The sequence below is a fragment of the Ischnura elegans genome, chromosome X, assembly GCF_921293095.1.
Source record: "Ischnura elegans chromosome X, ioIscEleg1.1, whole genome shotgun sequence".
Lineage (NCBI taxonomy): Eukaryota > Metazoa > Arthropoda > Insecta > Odonata > Coenagrionidae > Ischnura > Ischnura elegans.
In genome coordinates, this window is record NC_060259.1 from 103,661,143 (window position 1) to 103,681,822 (window position 20,680).

Below are 20,680 nucleotides of genomic sequence, written 5' to 3' on the forward strand. Positions count from 1 at the left end.
CTATATTCTGCATTGATATTTTTTATTTGATTCTATTAGTAACATTGGTAAAATATAATGAAAGATGAATGCCACTTGTTATCAGACTTCAGGAATGATAGGTATTTACTTAGATAGTGAATTGCTTTGAACTAAAATAATTTTTTTTCATCTCATAATAATGTTGCAGAGTATCCTTACAAGTTTGTGAAGGTGCTGAAGAGTCAGCATGTGACCGAGAAAGATGCTGTCAATATGATCTGTGAACTGGATGATGCTGGTGGCGAAGTGCAATGGTTAAAGAATGGAGAACCATTTAAGCCCGATAAGAGGTACAAAAAGTGGAGGTATAACATATGCTGTGATGCTAAATAATTTTCTTGATTTTTATAATACGTAATTGTTTCAGGGTGCAAGTGGTGAAGGATGGAAGGAAAAGGAAGATAGTGTTTAAGGATGTTAAGGTCACGGATGCAGGCATTTATACTTGCGTCTCAAATGCTGATAAAACTGAGGCTGAACTTGTTGTGGATTGTGAGTATAGTTATTTACTGTCTCCCATCTATTATCACCTTATCATTTCCAGAATGTAGTGTTTTAATCTTTCTGTATAGTTAATTCACAAAATGTTTGTGTTTGGTATTTAAAAAAAAATAAGTTAAAGTTTTCTTCTTTTTAAGAATATATCTTTTGATTGTATTATTTAAGGCACTATTTTTCATCCTATTGCTAAACATGTTCATGTATCAAGGTTATGTTGATGACACTCCTGATTTAATTTTACATCAACTATCTATTACAGATCAAAATCGCTTTAATAAGAAGCTTAAGGACACAACCATTGTTGAAAGAGAGAAGCTTGTTTTGGAGGTGGAATTGCAAGATCAGACAGCACCAGCTGATTGGTCATTTAATGGTGAACCAATCAAAGAATCAGAAAGGTTAATTGATATATTATTTTGTGGATATGTGTTAGAAATGTTAACTTTACTCACTTAGTATTCTCTCCTTTAATTGTACATATAGGTTACCGTAAAATTCCATTTTTCTCTGTTTTGTTTTTTTCAATTACCGACAAAATAACCACTGCCTTAATTTCTTCTGATGTGAGCAAAACAATTTGTTATGCATGTGCCAGCTTTACAAAACTGTTTTGATAATTTATTTTTAATGGCTCCTTTTGCTTATTTTGCTGTTATATCTAAATCTCTCTTTCTCTGAGAACCAGTTATTGGTATCGGTTTCTTATTTTCTTTTCAACATAAACTCACGAGTTTCTTGTTTCCTTTTCTGTCCAACCATTTCATTCCATTATTGCCTAACCAACAAAAAGTTCTTACTGATAATCACTTGACATTCTCTCTTCCTCATCTAATAGGCTTTTCTTCTTAACATTTCTCTTCATTATCAATTCAAAGGGTATTGTGTGCAATGTTCCATCATTTTATTTTCCTTTTCAGTGTAGCCTTAATTTCTATTTGAATAGCATCTTGTACTCATTTTGGCTTTCATTTGAGAGCACATGTGAGCCTCATCCACAATTCCTTCCTAATTTCCACTGACAATGTTTTTGGGTGTCTTCTTTTCTCTCTCTTCAGTTACATATGTGCTTTCTTTAACTCTTTCTCCAATATTATATTGAGTAATCTCACCTAGCCTTGTTTCTTCCCCTAGTGAGTAGGTTTGACCAATAAACTCCTTTGCTATATTACCTTCTCTAAAATTTAATGTCCATACATACTATACCAACAATTTATACAGTGATTATTTTAGGGATTCACTATTTATGTTTTTACTCTCTTTATAGAGTCATAACTTAAAATATTTTCATGAGTCTGCGGATCTTCTTTGTATGCATGATATGCTCCTTTTTAATGTGAAATAATGGTTCAATTTGAAAAATATGGTTGATTTGTGTAACCATGTTTGTATGAGGGATGTCTTAGTGGTGAAGGAAAAAGTTAAATATTCAGCTTATTTAAAGCTACTTTTGATAGCTTAAGAAAAATAACTTAATTTTTTCAATCAAAATAAATCAACTCTTTAGAATGATGATTTCTTTTGATGGGTGTAGGCCTGTGGGTAGCTTAGTTGTGTCTAGTGCACTATAATATGCTCTCAACTACATAGATGTAACTAAATCAGAGTCTCTTTGTTTATAGCCTTTCAAATTTCCCCATTTAATATGTAGGCTTGAATGTAGTCTCTTTGTAAAAATTTGTTAAAATAGGATGCCCAATGTAGGTGAAGATTTGTGCATCATGAAGTTGGTTTATTATATTTTTTATCTTTCAGGGTTGTGATTAAAAATCTTGGTGGTGGTAAACACCAGCTGATATTCAATAATGCTGAGCTAACAGATGATGGTGAGATAGTGTGCCAATCTGGAAAGCTCTCTTCATCCTGTAAAATTACTGTCAAGAAAGGTGAAGAAAAGCCTGTTATCAACTTTGCTGGGGATGTTGAAGGGCCTTGCAGTAAACCAATTGTATTTGAAGTACCATACACAGGCAAGTGCTTAATTGTGTCTTTTCACTCCTAGTAGCCTATTGTCATTTTCCCTTCTTTTTGTACGATTAGTATTATTTCTTCTTTATTGTTCTGTCACTCAAGAAAGAATTAGAATATGGTCATCATAAATGTAGTGTTCAATATATACAAATACAAAGCTCTTGCACTGAAAACAAAACAAAGTGATTAATAAGGTGGACAAAAAGGAGGCAATATGAAATGAAATTGTAACTTATATCTTTTTGATGAAACAAAGTACAATAAAAGAAGCTCAGAATCACATGACTTAGGGCAATGTTACAATTTGTCATTATAAGAATCCTGCACTGAATAATAGCTTAACAAAAAATTACTTGAGTCTCTGCTTGAAGATTGTGAAGGATTCTATATTCTTTAAATACATATTTCAACAATTTATTATGAATTTATGATGTAGAATGGTGAGAGCCTCATTTAGCATTCATGAAATTATGACTGTTTGTACAGGCATTCTCTTTTCCCCATTTCCTATGGATATCCATTCTACTATTCATGGGAAAAGGAGGAGGATAATTATTTGCAAATTTTGAAAACTGTAAAATATAAATACAGGAAAGAAGAAGCATGCTGAGGTCTCCAAATATTTGTTGGCCTGAATGTATAATAGATACCCTGACCATGGCTTTTAGTATTTTTTTGTGCGATGAAAAATAGTAGCCCCTGAAGTTTTCCCAGAAAGCAGTACCATATGCATGATGGACGTGAATTTTTGCAAAATCCTGTATATTTTATGATTAGGTTACTAAATTGTTGGATGTAAAATTATCTGAATGAATGAGAAATGGAGTTATGGAAAGTAATCTTGCTTTGGAGATGAGGAAACTTTTGGAAAATATAACTGTAAATTTCCATTTCATACGACAAAGGTGTTCATTCAAAATAACTTGTCTTAATGGCAATTACTCTATAATTTACTCTTGTTCCCATTCTTGTACACCCCATGTAATTTAGCATGTTATCTTTTCATTTACTTGTGCCGCAGGGCATTATTTTTCTATTCTTTACTATACCGAGTTAACAAACTTTAAAAGATTCATATTCAATGTGAAATCGCAGTACTACAGGCCTTGATATTATTTTTTTATGTTGACTGATGTGTTTACTTGTAGTAAAAACCCTCATCTTTATAAATCATACTTGTATTTCTACCCATCCTAAAAATATCCCCTTTTTGCAGTTGAAGGTACTCGTCAAACTCCAGTTGAAGCAAAACTTATCAAGGATGGTAAGTCCTTGCCCCTCAAGGAAGTGGAGATTATTGTTGCTGAAGATAAGGCAACTTTCAAGTTCAAGAAGCCTCTCAGAGTATTATCTGGTGCATATCAGCTAAAGCTGTCAAATAGCCAAGGGGAGGATATTAAGGATATCAAAATTAATATGCAAGGTATGTAGTCTTTTATCAAAGTGCAATAAATCCTGCAAAGAAACCCCTTGGTGACTTTTGTTGTGAGGGAGTTCGGTATATGGATGTTCTTTGTGGGTTGGCTTGAAGATGTGATTCTCCAATGTAGCAGCTGCAGTGGACTCCTATTGGGACATTTGAGAGGAAAATAAAATCTGACTGTGTTAATTAGTAAAGCATGTCCATAGCATATTATGCCCCTTGTGTGACTGACTGACTGACTCACTGATGGTACAAATTGCCAATCATTCCCAGAAGAGCTGTAGAGCTATAATTTTTGCTGGCAACTCCAGATTCTGCCACAAATTATGAATTTTGCGGAAAAGCTGCCTACCATATTTGTTTTATTGTGCAAATATTGAATTCATTCGTTCATCTCAGTTCATCTAACATCAAAAGTATGCTTGTGGCCCATCCCATGGCTTTCATCTGTGTTAGTGTGTCTTATGGCAACAGCATTTCTTCAGTAATCTTGCTAACATATTCAGATTATGTACCCTCAGCCCCTAAATTATTAATTTTGTGGGATAAAAAAAGTCATAAATCTCAGTTACACACTTTAAGTCCACTGATGGCTCCAATGTCCATGGTAGGTTGAAAAATGGCGAATTAAAAGCAACAGAGGCCATGATGGAGCTCTGACATCTTTAAGCTATAAAGCTTGATGGCAACGCTGAGTTAGATGTGTGAAATCAAGGCTAAAGGTCACTGTAAATAGAAAGTAATGGGATAATGTGGAATTGGAAAGTAAAGTTGCATGTTAACATATGGTAAAATAATGTCTAATCGAAAAATTTTATTGGAAGGTTGTTTTCCTAATTGTAGCTCACATGCAGAATACATGATTGGGAGATTCCATAACTATAGAGTATTGTTATGGTGAGATTTTCTTCATGCATGGGAAGGGCCTGGGACTGTGACTAGGATTTTTTTATGAGAAGCTTTTTGTAAAATTTAGCTTTGTGGGGCTACGTACGTCCTAAAATGGTTTTATTGTCATTTAAATTAACTTCTTATTGTAATTTACTGCAGTTAAATTGCAAAATCCTTCTGTCCTTTCATTTTCTTGGCTAGCATTATGGGTTAAGTATTTTAGAAGGCCATAATTAAGATAGGAACTTCAAGTGCTAATTGGAGTAATGTGTGAGTAGTAGAACCATTATGTAGGTATTTCCTGAGAACAAAGAACTTTTCATTTGCTTTGAGTTCACCTCTGTGAAACCTGTAAGCAGCCTGAGTGACTTTATTTTTTGCTGCTTTTGTCATACACCTGATATACGATTCATAATGTCCTAGGGAGAGTGTAGGTAAATAGGCATTTATAATTTTACTATCTTGGTAGTGACAATAAATGCAATAGACCCATTAATTTTATTGTAGAATTCAATGCCACATTTACGATAAGTATATTCTTTGCGAGCAACACACAGTTTTCTATTTCATTGTCATGCACCCAATGGTGGATCTCCTCACTTGAAACCCCCTGTTTATTTAAAAAAAACCAGCCATTGTTATAATTATTATTTAACTATGAAAATGTATTGCATGTAATGGCTTTAATATTAACTCTGAAGATACATATGATGTGGAATTCCAACAATTTGAGGTTTATTATGTTACAATGATCTTAGCCCATTTTGAAAGAATATTTATTCAAACTTTCTGATGTAAGTTAAGGTCTACCATTAAAGAAACTCTGGTGAAGAAACAATACTGATAATTTTCTGCAATATTTCTAATTTAAATTGTGTGTTGGGATATGAATTATATTTGGCCTTTTATCTTAGCCAATGTTCAATTATTTATTGATTTCATAATAACTTTGTACCTGATCCTTCACATTTAATAACCAGAAAATACTGAATTTGTTTCTCAAGAATGGTGAAAAGAGAGGTGGGATTTTGACTATGGCACATGATTCATGCAATATTTGGTGACTAATAAGGTGCTAAGCAGTCAGTGTAGTATCAAAACTGATTATAATTTTTGTTCTAAATTCTTGAGCCTGCATTCATGATATTTGCATAGTTGCATTAAAATGAATGGATTTAAGCTTGCTTTGTAATGCTTGTAAAATTGGGATGCTTGGAGAAATTGGTTGTGATGTTAGGCTGTGCTAAAACCATTTGTTCTTTCTTTTCTCTAGATGTACCATCAGTTCCACTTGATCTCAAAGTTTCTGAGATTTTCCAGAGCTCTTGTGTTATCACATGGAAGGCTCCAAAAGATGATGGTGGCTCTCCTCTTATCCACTATCAGATAGAACGCCAAGATCTTAGTGTTAAAGGTGAGTCAAATGTTTGATAATATTGAGTATATTCTCATTCAGCCTATGTGTTGAAGAGCTAACTATAGGTGGCAGTTATTTTCTTCGAGAAAACCTAAAAACTTGTTTAATACAATGTAAATTGTGTTTACTTGTGAAAGGATTTTTTTAAAGTCTGCATTACCTCACTGTATGATGATATATCCTGTTATAATAGGTGGATGGCAGAGTGTTGCTGAAGTTCCATCTAATCAGCCAACAACTTTCAAATGTGTGGATCTTGTTCATAGAAAAGAGTACAAATTTAGAGTGCGTGCAGTGAACAAACTTGGGCCTTCTGAACCAGCTCTTTATGGACAGACTGTTCTTGCTAAAGATCCTTGGGGTAAGTTATTTAACTGAAAAAAAAAAATAATCTGAACGCTAATGTTACACATTTCTATCTTTGATTGTGTCATGGATGGTTTGATAGACATTTTTACGGAGTTGGGGTCTTATTTGCCACAGATGAACCTAGCAAGCCAAATAATGTTGAAGTTGTTGACTGGGACAAAGATCATGCAGATCTCAAATGGACCAAACCTGAATCAGATGGAGGTGCACCAATCACTGGGTATATTATTGAATTCAAGGTAAGCAAAGTGTTGGTGCTTTGAATTTAAAATATCATAATCAGAAATTTAATGGTTGAGTTAATTTGTATGAGCTTTATGAAAACACCTTGAATGGCCAACTGCATTTGTGTTTGCAGGATAAGTTTGGCAAGGATTGGATGCCTGGCAAAATGATTGATGGGGATGTGACATCTGCCACTATTGATGGTCTCAAGGAAGGCACTCAATACGAATTTCGAATCCGTGCCATCAACAAGGCTGGACCTGGAGAACCAAGTGACGCCACCAAGCCAATTATTGCTAAGGCTCGATTTGGTGAGACATCTTAATGATCGCATGCATTTTTTTCTACATATTTGAGACAGTAATTAACATCTAAATGTTTCCTTTTAGTTAAACCATTCATCATTGGTGATGACTTGCAAAATATGGTCATCAAGAAGGGACAGGTAATTAAATATGACATCAAGTATGGTGGTGAGCCAGAACCTGAAGTCATTTGGGACAAGGATGGCAAAGAAGTGAAGGAGGATGAAGCAGAAAGGTAACTAAATATTATTTCACTATGCATTCATAGTATTTTTTTAGAATTAAGCTTCAAGAGAAATCACTATCAAAACCTTGTTTCTTTTATCAAATATTATTTGAAAACCTAACTTTAGGCTAAAAAAAAACAGGTATGAATTCCCCATAGGATGTATGTAATGATTCTGAATGTTTATGTTACACACATAGACTCTATCATTTTAAATAATCATTTATACAAGAGCGTGCATTCCATAAGTAATGCAATCAAATTCATAAAAAATCATTTATCAAATACATTCGTACAAATAATCAAAAATCTTCAAAATAGCATCCTCTTGCATGGATACACTTCTGGAGGCATAGATTCCATGCCTGGAAAGCATCCTGGAAGACCATTTCCAGAATGTCCTTTTGGGTCCCCGCGCACTGGCAACTTTTACAAAGCAACTATTCATTTGTTTTGAGGAAGTCCCAATGAAACACACGGCATTGACTGTGGCCCTGTGCACGGGCGACTTTTTAGTTGTGGCAACTAAAAAGTCACCCGTGCACGAGGCCTCAATTAATTTCATGTGTCTCATTTGAACTTCCACAAAGCAACTACATAATTAGTTGCTTTGCAAAAGTTGCCAGTGCGCAGGGGCCCTTAGAGCCGAGGTCACATGTGCCTGGATGGTTTCAATCATATCCCAATGTTTTCCTTTCATGACTCCTTTTAACCGAGGAAACAAAAATAAGTCAGTGGGAGTCAGGTGAAGACTGTAGGGAGGCTGGGGAACCAATTGGGTGTGGGCCCTGGTCAGGGTGTCGTTGGCAATGAAGGCGCTGTGACTCAGTGCACTGTTGTGATGAACTTTCCACGCGACGGCGATATTGCTACGACAGCGTGCGACCCTCCTTCTCAGTCTTTTGTGCTCTTTCCATGAGCACAAAGCTAAGCTCACTATGGTTCTGGTAGGTACAAATTCGTGGTGGACAATACCTCTGACGTCAAAGAAGACAATGAGCATGGTTTTGAACATTGTTTGATCCATGCAATTGAGGTTGATGGTTGTCAACTGTGAGGTTCGTTGGTGATCTCCCCTCGGCCTTCCATGAAAAACTTGTGATTTGGACAAGCAATTACTCCTAAAGGCCTGTCAAATTAATGGAAACGTTTTGGTGGCGGACTTCCCATGTGTAACACAAATTTTGATGGCGTATAGTTGCTCCACAGAACAACGTTCATTGTGCTGTGTAACACAAACCCAAAACAGGGTTAACAGGAATACACGTCCTGATTCTCTTGCAGCTCACAACCGAATGAGATATGGTGCGTTTTGAATCGAACGTTCCCCTCCACCTAGCCCGGTAGGTTAGAACACCCTTTGGCAAACAGTCATGTCAGGAAAAATTAGGTTGCATTACTTATGGAATGCACCATGTATAATTACAGAAAGGTCTTTTTCTGTCATTTAGTATATGCTCCATTAATACTGCACCTACAATGACAAATGAGGTATCATTTAAAATGTTGAATCACATACTTCTAACTAAAAATACTACCTAAATCTCAAATTTCACTATTTACCCATTAATTTGACTCAAAAGTTTTGATTTTTCTATGTTGATTACTCGCTCAAGGTATTTCAACTCCACACATTTATTTATTCTAAAATTCAACAGTAAGGTTCAAAAACCCATTTAATCCATAAATAAACCAAAGAAATGTAACACAAGCTGGCAAAAATATTTAAAATAAAGTACAAGAAGTATGAAGAATGTTTAACGTTCTCTAAAAGAGACATAATGGGCAAGGAACTTAAAAGGTAATGTGTGTCACAAATAAATAAAAATACTGTAAGCACTTGAAAGTATTCAAGAATTATTATCAACAGGAATTGACCACAAAAAATGAAAATAGTACGAAATGCAGTGTAGCATTTTCTAGAGTTTGCTCTTTCCATGATATTTATGTTTGTGTTGAAGAAACTCATAATCAAAAAATTACGGACGACAATATTGTTACTTCTAACATTGGCCTTAAAGAAGTTTTGTAAATTACATGCCATTATTCCATAACAGACGTCATGACTGTTCCTAGTGGTACCAAGCTCTCTTGTCTGTATTGTATTCATATGTTTTGTATATTTTTGTAAGAAAACAAGTATGAAGACAGTACCTAATGATACCCCTTCTTCTCTATTTAAAATCCATTTTCACCTTTTTTCCTTTTTTTTTCCTTAACATATTTATTCCCTGGTAGCGTGAAAGTGCGAAATTTTCGCACGAGTTACTTAGTTTTCCTTAATGCAAAAGGTGATTGCTCAGCTAACGATTTTCATATTTTTTGTGATGATTGTTAAACTATCAACATGAACCCTTCGCTCATATACATAAACCCTTCGCATATATACATAAATCACTGCATATTCTTTTTTACTGTCGTATCCAAATTGATAGAAATAATAATTTGAGTTTAACATGTTGGCATTAACTGAACACATGGTTTTTGGTGAATACCAATCTTAAAGAAAGAATATTTTTACTACTTTAATTGTCAAATGAGGTTTGTTAGCAAGATATATGTATGCATTAAGTAATGAAATAAATAACTAGAATATCAAAAATATGACCCTTTGGAGGGCATTGCATGCAATGCATTGGGGCAACTAGACCAACTCAACTGCTCGGCGAGAGGAAGGGGTTGGTAGCAGAGGCATGGGAAGAAGAGGGGCCGTGGAGGGGAAGGAGTGTCCTAGCAGCGAGGCACTGGAGATGTTTCGGACAAGAGAGTCAAGGGATGAGCACGTCTGACCTTGCTATTTTTTTATGTCATTACTTTCAAGGTAGAAACGGACAAGCTAAGTCATTTATTCAGTTTGGTTTTCTAGTCCATCTTGTCTTCTTTGGGTGTACCACTTATAACACAGGCTTGATTTTTTACGGTTCTACCATGGTTTTCAAGTTCTGTTGATGGATTTCCATATATTATTGTGCACTGAATCCAAAAATGGCCTTACTTTTAGTCGATCATGTCAGAATTTTATTGCAAATCACTATCTGTAAACTTTTTAAGTGTCATAAATGGAAGGAAATCGAAAATATAAGACGTGCAATAATATGTGCATTAACATTAAAATATTACGAAATATTCACATACATATATCTTCTAATTATTACAGGGAATTCTTGTTACTTTCATCATTGTGTATACTAGTGGAAATCATTTTATAAAATGCAAATTGAAGCAGCTTCTTCCTTTGAAAAGAAGAAGAAGGTGTTTTGTGAAGAAATCTCTCATGCTAATAACTGCTATTTTAATCTCTTTTTTTAATCATGTAATTGCAGGATAACTATTGACAAATATGAAAGGAATACAGTCCTCACAATTCGCAGAACTACTCGAGCTGACAGTGGATATTATAAGTTGATTCTCAAGAACAGCTCTGGGGTATGTGAGGGAGTGGCCGAAGTTGTTGTCTTAGGTAAGGACTCTCTCTGCATTGCATATAAACTGTAGCATCTGTGAAATTAGAGGTTAAAAATTATTTTTGACATGTTCACTGTGAGCCAAATTCAGTCTAATGATAATCTAGGTGGTAAATTTATCGTTTGTATCAATTAGAGAATATGTATTTAGTTGGTTAGATATTTTGCAATCAGTAAAATATAGCATGCGTCTTTGAAATTTCTTTTTTTTATTTAGCTGCAGCTACAGTTGTGTTAAGATGGGATATCATCAAATGAAAGCCTTTTCTTGTCTGTAGTAATTCAAGTGTAACAAAGCAGTGTATGATTGCACTGATTCATGTTCTTTACCAAATCTAATATAAGCTTTTCATTATAGAGAAAAAAAACCATTCATGTCATAAGTGCAAGAAACGATGATGATTCAAGCTGCAAGTTTCCCTGCTTGCATTTAAAAATAAGAATTATAAGTACTATACTTGTTACTGGTATTATAATTTATGTAATATAATGTGAGGCTCTGTGTTTAATATAATCCTATTCCTTATTCTTTATACAATTATTAATATCAACAGACAAGCCTTCCAGGCCTAAGGGTCCCCTGAAGGCAGAGGAAATTCGTGCCGATCATGTCAAACTGAAATGGCAGAAACCAGAAGATAATGGAGGCAGTGAAATTACTGGCTATGTCATTGAAAAAATGGATGTTGATACTGGCCGCTGGATTACTGCAGGCGAGGTAATTTTCTCTCAATGAAATTAAATTCATGCAGGACATGAATTTCTTGATCTTTCATCGTGAAATTGCCGAGTTTGTTTTAATGATGTGTTGATTTGTTTATAAGGTTGGGCCAGACAAAGACACATTCACAGTTGATGGATTAACTCCTAAAAAGAAGTACAAATTCCGAGTGAAAGCTGTTAACAAGGAGGGTGAATCTGAACCACTTGAAACCGAAGATGCAATTTTGGCTCGCAATCCTTATGGTAAGTTTCATTGTAGTGAATCATGTTCCTGGATTAATAATTTCTCTATGAAAGCATTTTTATGAACTCTGCATGTGAGAATACAATCACATTTTGGCATATTTTATAGATGAGCCCGGCCGTCCAAGTAAACCTGAGATTTTCGACTATGATAACAAGAGTGTTAGCTTGAAGTGGATAAAGCCGGAAAGTGATGGTGGAAGGCCTATTACTCACTACACTATTGAAATGAAGGATAAGTTTTCTCCAGACTGGGTTGAAGTAGCTAAAACAGAGGATGCTACATGTGAAGGAAAGGTGGAAGGCTTGAAGGAACGAATGGTTTATCAGTTCCGAGTTCGTGCTCACAACAAAGCTGGAATGGGCGAACCAAGTGAACAAACTGATAATCACATTTGCAAACACAGAAACTGTGAGTATCCCTGTGTATCCAGCATCTATATATGTGTCGCTTTATCAGAAAGACTTAGAGGTGTATTTACTTCATTCTTTTATGTTTAGCTTCTCTTCTTTATCCTGCTTCTATTTAAGTGTATAATTCAGTATGTAATGAAATGTAAGAAGGAAATATTTTGTTTGTGCAACTTGTGAAGCAATAAATAGACTTGCTTCTCATTTGAAATATAAGTTCCTATATTTAAGAGCCAAAAATTTAAATTTTCTTCCCTATGAAGTAAAACTTTGTGGTCCTCATAAAACTATTTTTATCCTCATTTCTTCGAGTCACTTCCAATTATTCTTGCATTTAAGAGTATTGTTAAAATAAAAGACATGTATTTATAATCACTGTGCATTGCATGTGCAAACCTTGAAAAATATCCCATTTCTGAATTTAGTGAAGCCAAGAATTGACCGAACAACAATGAAGAGCATTATCATTAAGGCTGGAAGGACTCATAAATGGTCTGTTGATGTTTCTGGTGAACCTCCTCCAACACTCACCTGGGTCTGGCGAGATAATATTCCCCTTACCTCTACAGAAAGGTTAATGATAGAAAATGTTGACTATCATACAGACTTCACTGTAAAGGATGCTGTCAGGAAAGATACTGGAAAGTATACTTTAGTGGCAGAAAATGCCTCCGGAAGGGATGAAGAAACCATTGAACTTACTGTTCTAGGTATGTAAATAAATATAACTTGGTTATGACAATATTACCTGAAAAAATGATAGTGATGATATTTTATTAATAATGCTATCAAGTAAGAATCCGCAATATGGCATGGCATCTGGTGACATATTCCGATCTATTTATTAGTCTCTTTCCATTGACATCCTCATCCAAGATGCTATATATTCAAGATTTTTGAGTGACAAAATTTTTCTTCATCATAGAGAATGTATGTATTGTTATTGGAAAGCAATGAATTACTATCATAAAACAACGTTGTACATACTTACTATAAGACTTTAGAGGCATAGTATTTAAGAGAAAATATTGTTGTAGAGGGTATCACCACAGAGAAACTAGATTGCATGTATTTTGAAAAGCTGATAGAAGTTTCTTGTTTTTTGTGGTAACTTAGAGAAATTATGCTGTCTTAGCATGATAGACCCCTACTTAAACCATTGCAAAGCTGATGCTTTAATTATATTTTTCAAATCAACAGATTTGATGTGCTTCTGAATTATGTTTTTATTGCGAATTTGAAGCTACCATGCACTCATGCAGCAGAAAAAGCTAAAATAATCATGAGTTATCCTAGTTGTGAAGGAAGCCCCTTCAATGGAATATGCAGGAATAATAACTTTAGAATAATTTAAAAAAATAAAACTTAAAGGTTTTTTTGTGCAATAAGAAAATATTGAGAAATGGTTTGGTGGTAACCTGGAATTGTCTTTGATGTTTTCAGGCAAGCCTGGTAGACCCAAGGGCCCACTCAAGGTCTCTGATGTGCACAAGGAGGGATGTAAGTTGCAGTGGCAGAAGCCAGAGGATGATGGCGGCACTCCAATCCGGGAGTATGAGGTGGAGAAAATGGACACGGCCACTGGCAAGTGGGTGCGTGTGGGTCGTGTGCCTGGTGACCGGGCGCCGCCCGAGCTTGAGGTAACTGGCCTCACTCCTGGCCAGGAGTATAAGTTCCGAGTCATTGCAACAAATGATGAAGGTGACTCAGAACCTCTTGTGACTGAAATCCCCATTGTTGCGAAGAATCCATTTGGTAAGGAATTTTGTCACGCCTTTGTTTAATGCAGATTATCATGTGGGACAGGAAATTACTCTGATTGTGTTTTGTTTTTCAGATGAGCCTTCCAAGCCTGGCACACCAGAAATTACCGATTATGATAATGAAAGCGTGGATCTCAAATGGACTGCACCACACAATGATGGAGGAGCTCCCATTGAGAAATATATCATTGAAAAGAAGGACAAGTAAGTATAAAATTTGATGCCCATTTGTGATCTTCAATGCTTTCACGTCATAAGTGAGTGATTCATTGGCAAAATTTTATTTTGTGAAATTAAGGTATAAGCCAGACTGGGAAAAGGCAATTGAAGTTCCTGGGGACCAGCTTGCAGCTAAGGTGGCTGATCTCAAAGAAAGAGCCGAATACCAGTTCAGGGTTATTGCTGTGAATAAAGCAGGTCCATCTCCTGCATCTGAGCCAACAAATATGCACATGGTGAAGCACAAGGCCTGTAAGTGTTTTACCTGTTTTGAAATTGGGATTTTATTTATATATTTTGGGGCATATTATTAAATTGCTTTGAATGCATTTCCTTTAAAGTGAAACCAAGGATTGACCGTGCCAACCTCAAGCAAACTACCATACGTGCTGGAAAATCTGTCAAATTAGATGTTAATATCAGGGGTGAACCTCCTCCGATGGTGAAATGGATTCTGAAAGAGAAAGAGGTGAGTGATTGGTCTGTTTGTCACTCGCCCATTGTTTCTTTCCTGAAAATAACAGAGAATAAGTTTGTCCTTCCTTTCACAGGTTGTAACGGAAGGCAATGTTGAAATCATCAATGTTGATTACAACACAAAATTGATCATCAATGACGGTAAAAGGGTTAACTCTGGAATGTATAAAATCATTGCTGAGAACATTCATGGAAAGGATGAAGCTGAAGTTGAAATCACTGTTTTGGGTAAGCATTATTCTCTGTGAGATTGATGATACGTTCATTATTTATTATAGCCAGTGTTTGATGGATTGTCATAGTTGTGTTCTTAATATGCTCCTCCTAAAATATGGAGAGTAAAAATAGAAATTCTTTCAAGATTTATGTCCCTCATAATGAGGGACAAATAAAATCATGGAATGGGTCACCTTGATGAAATCCTGAAAAAATTACATCCAGTTTGTATGCCTAGAATGGATCAGAGCAAATTTTGTGTTCACATTACCTAACAAATCATTGCCGCAGCTAGTGGAAAGGCTTTTCAGCCTGGTGCTCTCACCAGCTGGACTTGACTCCCAACTGTCATTTGATGTGGCTGTAGTAATGACTACACTTATAAAGCAATCCTCGTGTGCTTTGCTTCATACCTGTGCTTATTTTGCAGCTGCACCATCTAGACCTAAGGGACCACTCAAGGTGTCTGATGTTACCAAGAATGGCTGTAAATTGAAGTGGGAGAAGCCTGAAGATGATGGTGGATTGCCAATCACCGGTTATGTTGTGGAGAAGCTTGACAAGGCCACTGGTAGATGGGTGCCAGTTGGTCGCTCCTCAGAGCCTGAAATGGATGTTCACGGGCTCACTGAAGGACATGAGTATCAGTTTAGAGTCAAGGCTGTCAATGAGGAAGGTGAGAGTGAGCCTTTGGAGACTGAGCGTGGAACTGTTGCCAAAAACCCATATGGTAGGTCACACTGTTTTGCATACTCAAGGCTATAGCTATCATATCTTTTTGATGAGATAGTTCTAAACATGTTGATTTATGCTATGTGTTCAGATGTTCCTGGAAAGCCCAGTGTTCCAGAGTTAGTCGATTGGGATGTTGACCGTGTGGACTTAAAATGGGAGGCACCAAAGTTCAATGGTGGAGCTCCAATCACTGGCTATATCATTGAAAAGAAAGAAAAGTTCAGCACTTCTTGGGATGAAGTACTTGTCACAAATGTAAGTTCTCATTTGCATGATAGCTAATATTTTATTATTTGTGTGAGAAGACATTTTTGTGGTATTATATGGGTTTGTGAAATACCTATATTGTTGTCATTATTGACTACCGGACAATTGTATTTCATCCTGGTTTATATTGGTTTCCCATGGGTTTCCTCATTTTAATGACTATTGCATTTTTTAGTCTCCTGACCCAACTGGACGTGTCACTGGTCTAAAAGAAGGCAACACATACCAATTTCGTATCAGGGCGGTCAATAAAGCTGGACCTGGCGAGCCTGGTGATCCAACAAAGCCTCATATTGCCAAGGCTAGATTCTGTAAGTTCATTTCCACTTATGAGTTTTTAAATTAAATTGTCATGGTCCATGAAATTTTCTCCGCATGTTCAAATGTGATAAAATATTATGATGGGATTTTCCTATATTCTGGTTTCATTGGCATATTAAAGCAAATTCACTGATTGGATTTGGAATCTCGAAAGCTTCAAAGTCAAAATGAAATTCAGAATTTAAAAAATTGCAGTGTTGTTAACCTTAAAAGTAAGGATAAATTTACAAAGCAATGTACAAGAAACAATATTATGTTTCATATTTTGAGTCATAGTTTGCTCCAAAAAATATTGTCTCAGTATCGTTCTTATATTTTAATGATACTATCGTATTAATACCCGAAATGTTTTCTTCTGTTAGTTTTTAAGTTTGAAACGTTTTAGCTAGAAATTACTGATGAGGATCAGGGTATTCCAGTAACCTGTTGTAATCCTTTTGTTCCCTTTGTTAAGATTGGTTGATTGATTGATCACTCATTTTCAGTGAGGCCAATAATCAACCGAGAAAAACTACAGAAAGTTACTGTTCGTGCTGGACAATTTGTCAAGTACGATGTTGACATCAAGGGTGAACCTCCTCCAAAGGTCACGTGGATATTTGGTGGGAAGCCATTGGAATCTACGGGTCATCACAAGATAGAAAATGAAGACTACAATACGAAATTTACCATGTCTGACACCACCCGGAAAGACACAGGCATTTACACCATCTTGGCTGAAAATGATTCTGGAAAGGATGAAGCTACTGTTGAAATAATAATTCTTGGTGAGTTTTTGTTTGTTTATTATCATAGACCAATCCTGAATTTGGATTAGCATTGAAATGTGCCGTGACATTTGTTCAGTGTGATGAAAATGTGCTCTTTGAGTATAGTGGCATCACTTTTACTGGGTGGGTGTGTGAGTTTTATTTTCAAGTTGAATGCACCCAAGCCCCATTCTTACCTTTGTTGGAATGAAAAATTTTGAATTTTTAGCTCAAAAAGGTCTTGTTGGGAATATACTTTGTCCTTGATGATGCTTGCTACTACTTGATTAGGTTCTCTGAAGTTGAGTAGGTATTAAATTGTTGCAATTTTGTGTCTTTATCATTTGCTCCAGGCCTACTTTGAAATCTTACATAATTACTGTATTCTTTCAAAGTTTGTGAAACTTTTCCAAGTGTTGATGTGATAAAATGTCTGTTCACAGACAAGCCTGGAAAGCCTGAAGGCCCTATGGAAGTGAGTGATGTGCATAAAGAAGGGTGCAAACTCAAGTGGAACAAGCCAAAGGATGATGGTGGTCTGCCATTGACATCCTATGTTGTTGAGAAAATGGATGTTGCCACTGGACGTTGGGTCCCTGCTGGTGTCGTTGACCCTGACAAAACAGAGCTTGAGGTGAAGGGATTGGAGCCAAACCATAAGTACAACTTCCGTGTCAAGGCTGTCAATGAGGAAGGGGAATCGGAGCCTCTGGAGACAGACACTGCCATTTTGGCTAAGAATCCATTTGGTGAGTGCTATGCTCACTTTTTTCAAAATACAAGCCACTCTCTTTAATGCCCGATGGCTTTGTTCCCTATTCTTCCCCACTTAAATGGATTCTTCCTTTGCAGATCCACCATCAGCTCCTGGATTGCCTGAGCTCGTGGATTGGAATGAAAATATGGTCAAGTTGAAATGGGAACCTCCAATTAGGGATGGTGGTGCTCCCATTACTGGTAAGTTAACAAGTAAACAATTCTAAAGACATTGTTTTATGTACCTTGGAGAAATCACCCTCTTAATGTTATTTACACGGATGAATTGAAGGGAATGATGATTGTCAAATCCAAACAGATACAATTTTTTTAATGAAATTCAATTAAATGACAAAAGAATCAAACCTTTTTCATGCCCTAATGGGGGCTTGGTTTTTTTAATAAATTCTTAGAGTCCTGTTTTGATTTTGGGATATTTTAATTTCACAACTTCAGGCTATATCATTGAAATGATGGATAAATATGGAGGTGGCTTTGTGAAATGTGCTGAGGTGCAAGGAAATGTTTGCCAAGGACAAGTGAATAAGCTTGAGGAAGGAAATCAGTATCAGTTCCGGGTACGAGCTGTGAACAAAGCTGGACCCAGTGAACCTAGTGAAGCCACTAATCCACACACAGCTAAGGCTCGATTCTGTAAGTATTTTACTCTATGCCATCTAAGATTTATTAATACTCTTGAATGTTAATTCAATGTATATTTCTTTAATGGTATTGAATTTACTGTTGAGATGCCCTGGAACAGGCAGTAGGATTGGAAATTAAAACCAATAGTTTGCTTTCAAGCAATTGCTGCTACAAATGTTTGATTGAATTGGTCAATTGACATGCTATACTTTTTTTATCAATAGATCACTGAATCCTCATTTATGTCCTTGTTTAAAAATAATTGTGCTAAGAAATATTTAAAGAGCTTTTTTTGTGATACTGGTTTTGAATATTTATCAAGATGATTATATGATGATGTTCATGACTTGTTTTGTGCATTTACAGTGAAGCCAAGGATTGACCGCACCAACCTGCAACCAATTGTTGTGAAGGTTGGATTGCAAGTCACCCTAGACATCAATATCATCGGTGAACCCCCTCCAGTTGTAACTTGGACATTAAATGAAAAGGTAATTTTCAATTATAAGTATGCCTCCTATATTACATATAGGAGGCATACTTATAATTGTATGTATTGTATAATTGTATAATTGTGTCCAGTTGTAACTTGGACATTAAATGAAAAGGTAATTTTCAATTATAAGTATGCCTCCTATATTACATATACCATAATACATAGTGAGGTTTTGTGTTTCAATACTAATTCAATTATGATGTGATTTTCAAATTCACATAATTATCCAGAACTATGTATATCCTATGTTCTTTTTTCTAAATGTAGACATGAAATTATATTCTCAGAGATTGTATGTTTAAGTTCGGATAAGAAGGCTGGAGGTCGATGCATGTTCCGAGCGAAATTATTCTTGCATATGTGTTTCACATTTCCTTACATTTGAAGACTGCTATCGATAGCATTAATTCCATCAAATGATTTTGATGCCACTCATTTTTTTCTTTGCCTAGGAACTGAAAACTGAAGACCAGTTGAGAATTGATAACATTGACTATAATACCAAATTTTTCATCATGAGAGCACAGAGGAAGCATACAGGCAAATACATAATTAATGCCAAGAACTCAGTTGGTGAAGATACTGCTGAGGTTGAAATCACTATTCTTGGTATGTATTCATTTTTACCTCAAGCAGTGTGTGCAAAAATGCCCAATGAGTGCCCTTTTTCACGGAGAAATGTCTGTAGCATTGTAATTGAACTAAATTTCATGTGTTCTTAATGTCACAGGAAAACCTGGAAAGCCTAAAGGTCCTTTGGAGGTTGCAGACGTCACCAAGCATGGTTGCAAGCTCAAATGGAAGAAACCTGATGATGACGGTGGCTCTCCCATTGAGTACTATGAAATTGAGAAACTTGACCCTCTCACCGGCCAATGGATTCCATGTGGAAAGTCAACAGAGCCTGAAGCTAACGTCACTGGTCTGCAGGAAGGAAAGCCGTACAAGTTCAGAGTGAAAGCGGTGAACAAGGAGGGAGAGTCGGAAGAGCTTGAAACTGACAAGTCTATCATTGCCAAAAATCCATTTGGTAGGTCATGGAAAACCTGTATTCTGGTTACTATATGCAACGACTATCATAGCATGGGGTTTCATTGATGAGACTAGTGGTGGATAAGGATTTCATGAAAATTTCAATGAATATTTTAAATTTGTACTTTTCCATTATCATCTTACCATTACATATCTTTAGTCTCAACCCTCTTGTGGCCTGGGCCATTATACTGACTTTTGCTTCTCAGCCAAAATTTGCCACTAGCCAATATATCGAATTTGTTGAAAGGTTATTGTTTATTTTATTATTATGCAGTAACCTCCCTTTTGAATAAAAAATCAGCATAAATTTTATAGTTGACAAATAATATTATAAGAGTAAAATAAAAGAAACATCATATTGACATAATAGAAATTAACAAAACAAGTTTTTTTTTCCTAAAGGAGTTACATTTTATTTAAATAGCCTTGGTGTTTCTCGATAATACTACGACTAGGAGGTGGCACTGAAAGGGTCAAAACTTTCTTTATGTGGCGTTTCACGATAATCAACGATTGGTGCCGCTCATGAAAGTGAGCACAGCTTCAATCCTTGGTGTCATGCAACCAGCAAGGACATTCGTAAAACGCTGGTTGCATACTATTCATTTTTTACCCTCGAGCCTGATATTTTTACACGACCGGGCGTGTGGCGTACTTTGTCCGCGATACACGGATACATTTATGATATATATGCATTTATATGATAACACTCGAGTTTTGTTAAAATTTATCTTTATTTGTAAAAATTAGTTCAAGCTTGTACATCAATAGGCAATAAAGATATAAAGGTACACAGGTGGTACACAGCTCATCG

At 35.9% G+C, this 20,680-nt stretch overlaps 1 protein-coding gene across 33 annotated transcripts in view; it reads left to right on the plus strand.

The window, feature by feature from the left end:
• LOC124171601 (twitchin) overlaps nt 1-20,680 on the plus strand; it is a 207,858-nt gene that overhangs the window by 115,246 nt on the left and 71,932 nt on the right. For all 33 annotated transcript variants that reach the window (XM_046550781.1, XM_046550787.1, XM_046550780.1 and 30 more), the window contains 30 exons: nt 170-311; nt 389-513; nt 782-920; nt 2,275-2,489; nt 3,707-3,913; nt 6,078-6,218; nt 6,415-6,582; nt 6,705-6,829; nt 6,949-7,126; nt 7,205-7,355; nt 10,670-10,806; nt 11,365-11,528; nt 11,635-11,776; nt 11,886-12,188; nt 12,613-12,897; nt 13,631-13,942; nt 14,025-14,154; nt 14,249-14,421; nt 14,511-14,638; nt 14,721-14,874; nt 15,293-15,592; nt 15,686-15,852; nt 16,040-16,175; nt 16,671-16,952; nt 17,378-17,683; nt 17,787-17,891; nt 18,147-18,344; nt 18,702-18,826; nt 19,284-19,440; nt 19,562-19,861. In XM_046550781.1, coding sequence (XP_046406737.1) covers nt 170-311; nt 389-513; nt 782-920; nt 2,275-2,489; nt 3,707-3,913; nt 6,078-6,218; nt 6,415-6,582; nt 6,705-6,829; nt 6,949-7,126; nt 7,205-7,355; nt 10,670-10,806; nt 11,365-11,528; nt 11,635-11,776; nt 11,886-12,188; nt 12,613-12,897; nt 13,631-13,942; nt 14,025-14,154; nt 14,249-14,421; nt 14,511-14,638; nt 14,721-14,874; nt 15,293-15,592; nt 15,686-15,852; nt 16,040-16,175; nt 16,671-16,952; nt 17,378-17,683; nt 17,787-17,891; nt 18,147-18,344; nt 18,702-18,826; nt 19,284-19,440; nt 19,562-19,861 — 5,595 coding nt within the window. The remainder of the gene's footprint in view (nt 1-169; nt 312-388; nt 514-781; nt 921-2,274; nt 2,490-3,706; nt 3,914-6,077; nt 6,219-6,414; nt 6,583-6,704; nt 6,830-6,948; nt 7,127-7,204; nt 7,356-10,669; nt 10,807-11,364; nt 11,529-11,634; nt 11,777-11,885; nt 12,189-12,612; nt 12,898-13,630; nt 13,943-14,024; nt 14,155-14,248; nt 14,422-14,510; nt 14,639-14,720; nt 14,875-15,292; nt 15,593-15,685; nt 15,853-16,039; nt 16,176-16,670; nt 16,953-17,377; nt 17,684-17,786; nt 17,892-18,146; nt 18,345-18,701; nt 18,827-19,283; nt 19,441-19,561; nt 19,862-20,680) is intronic.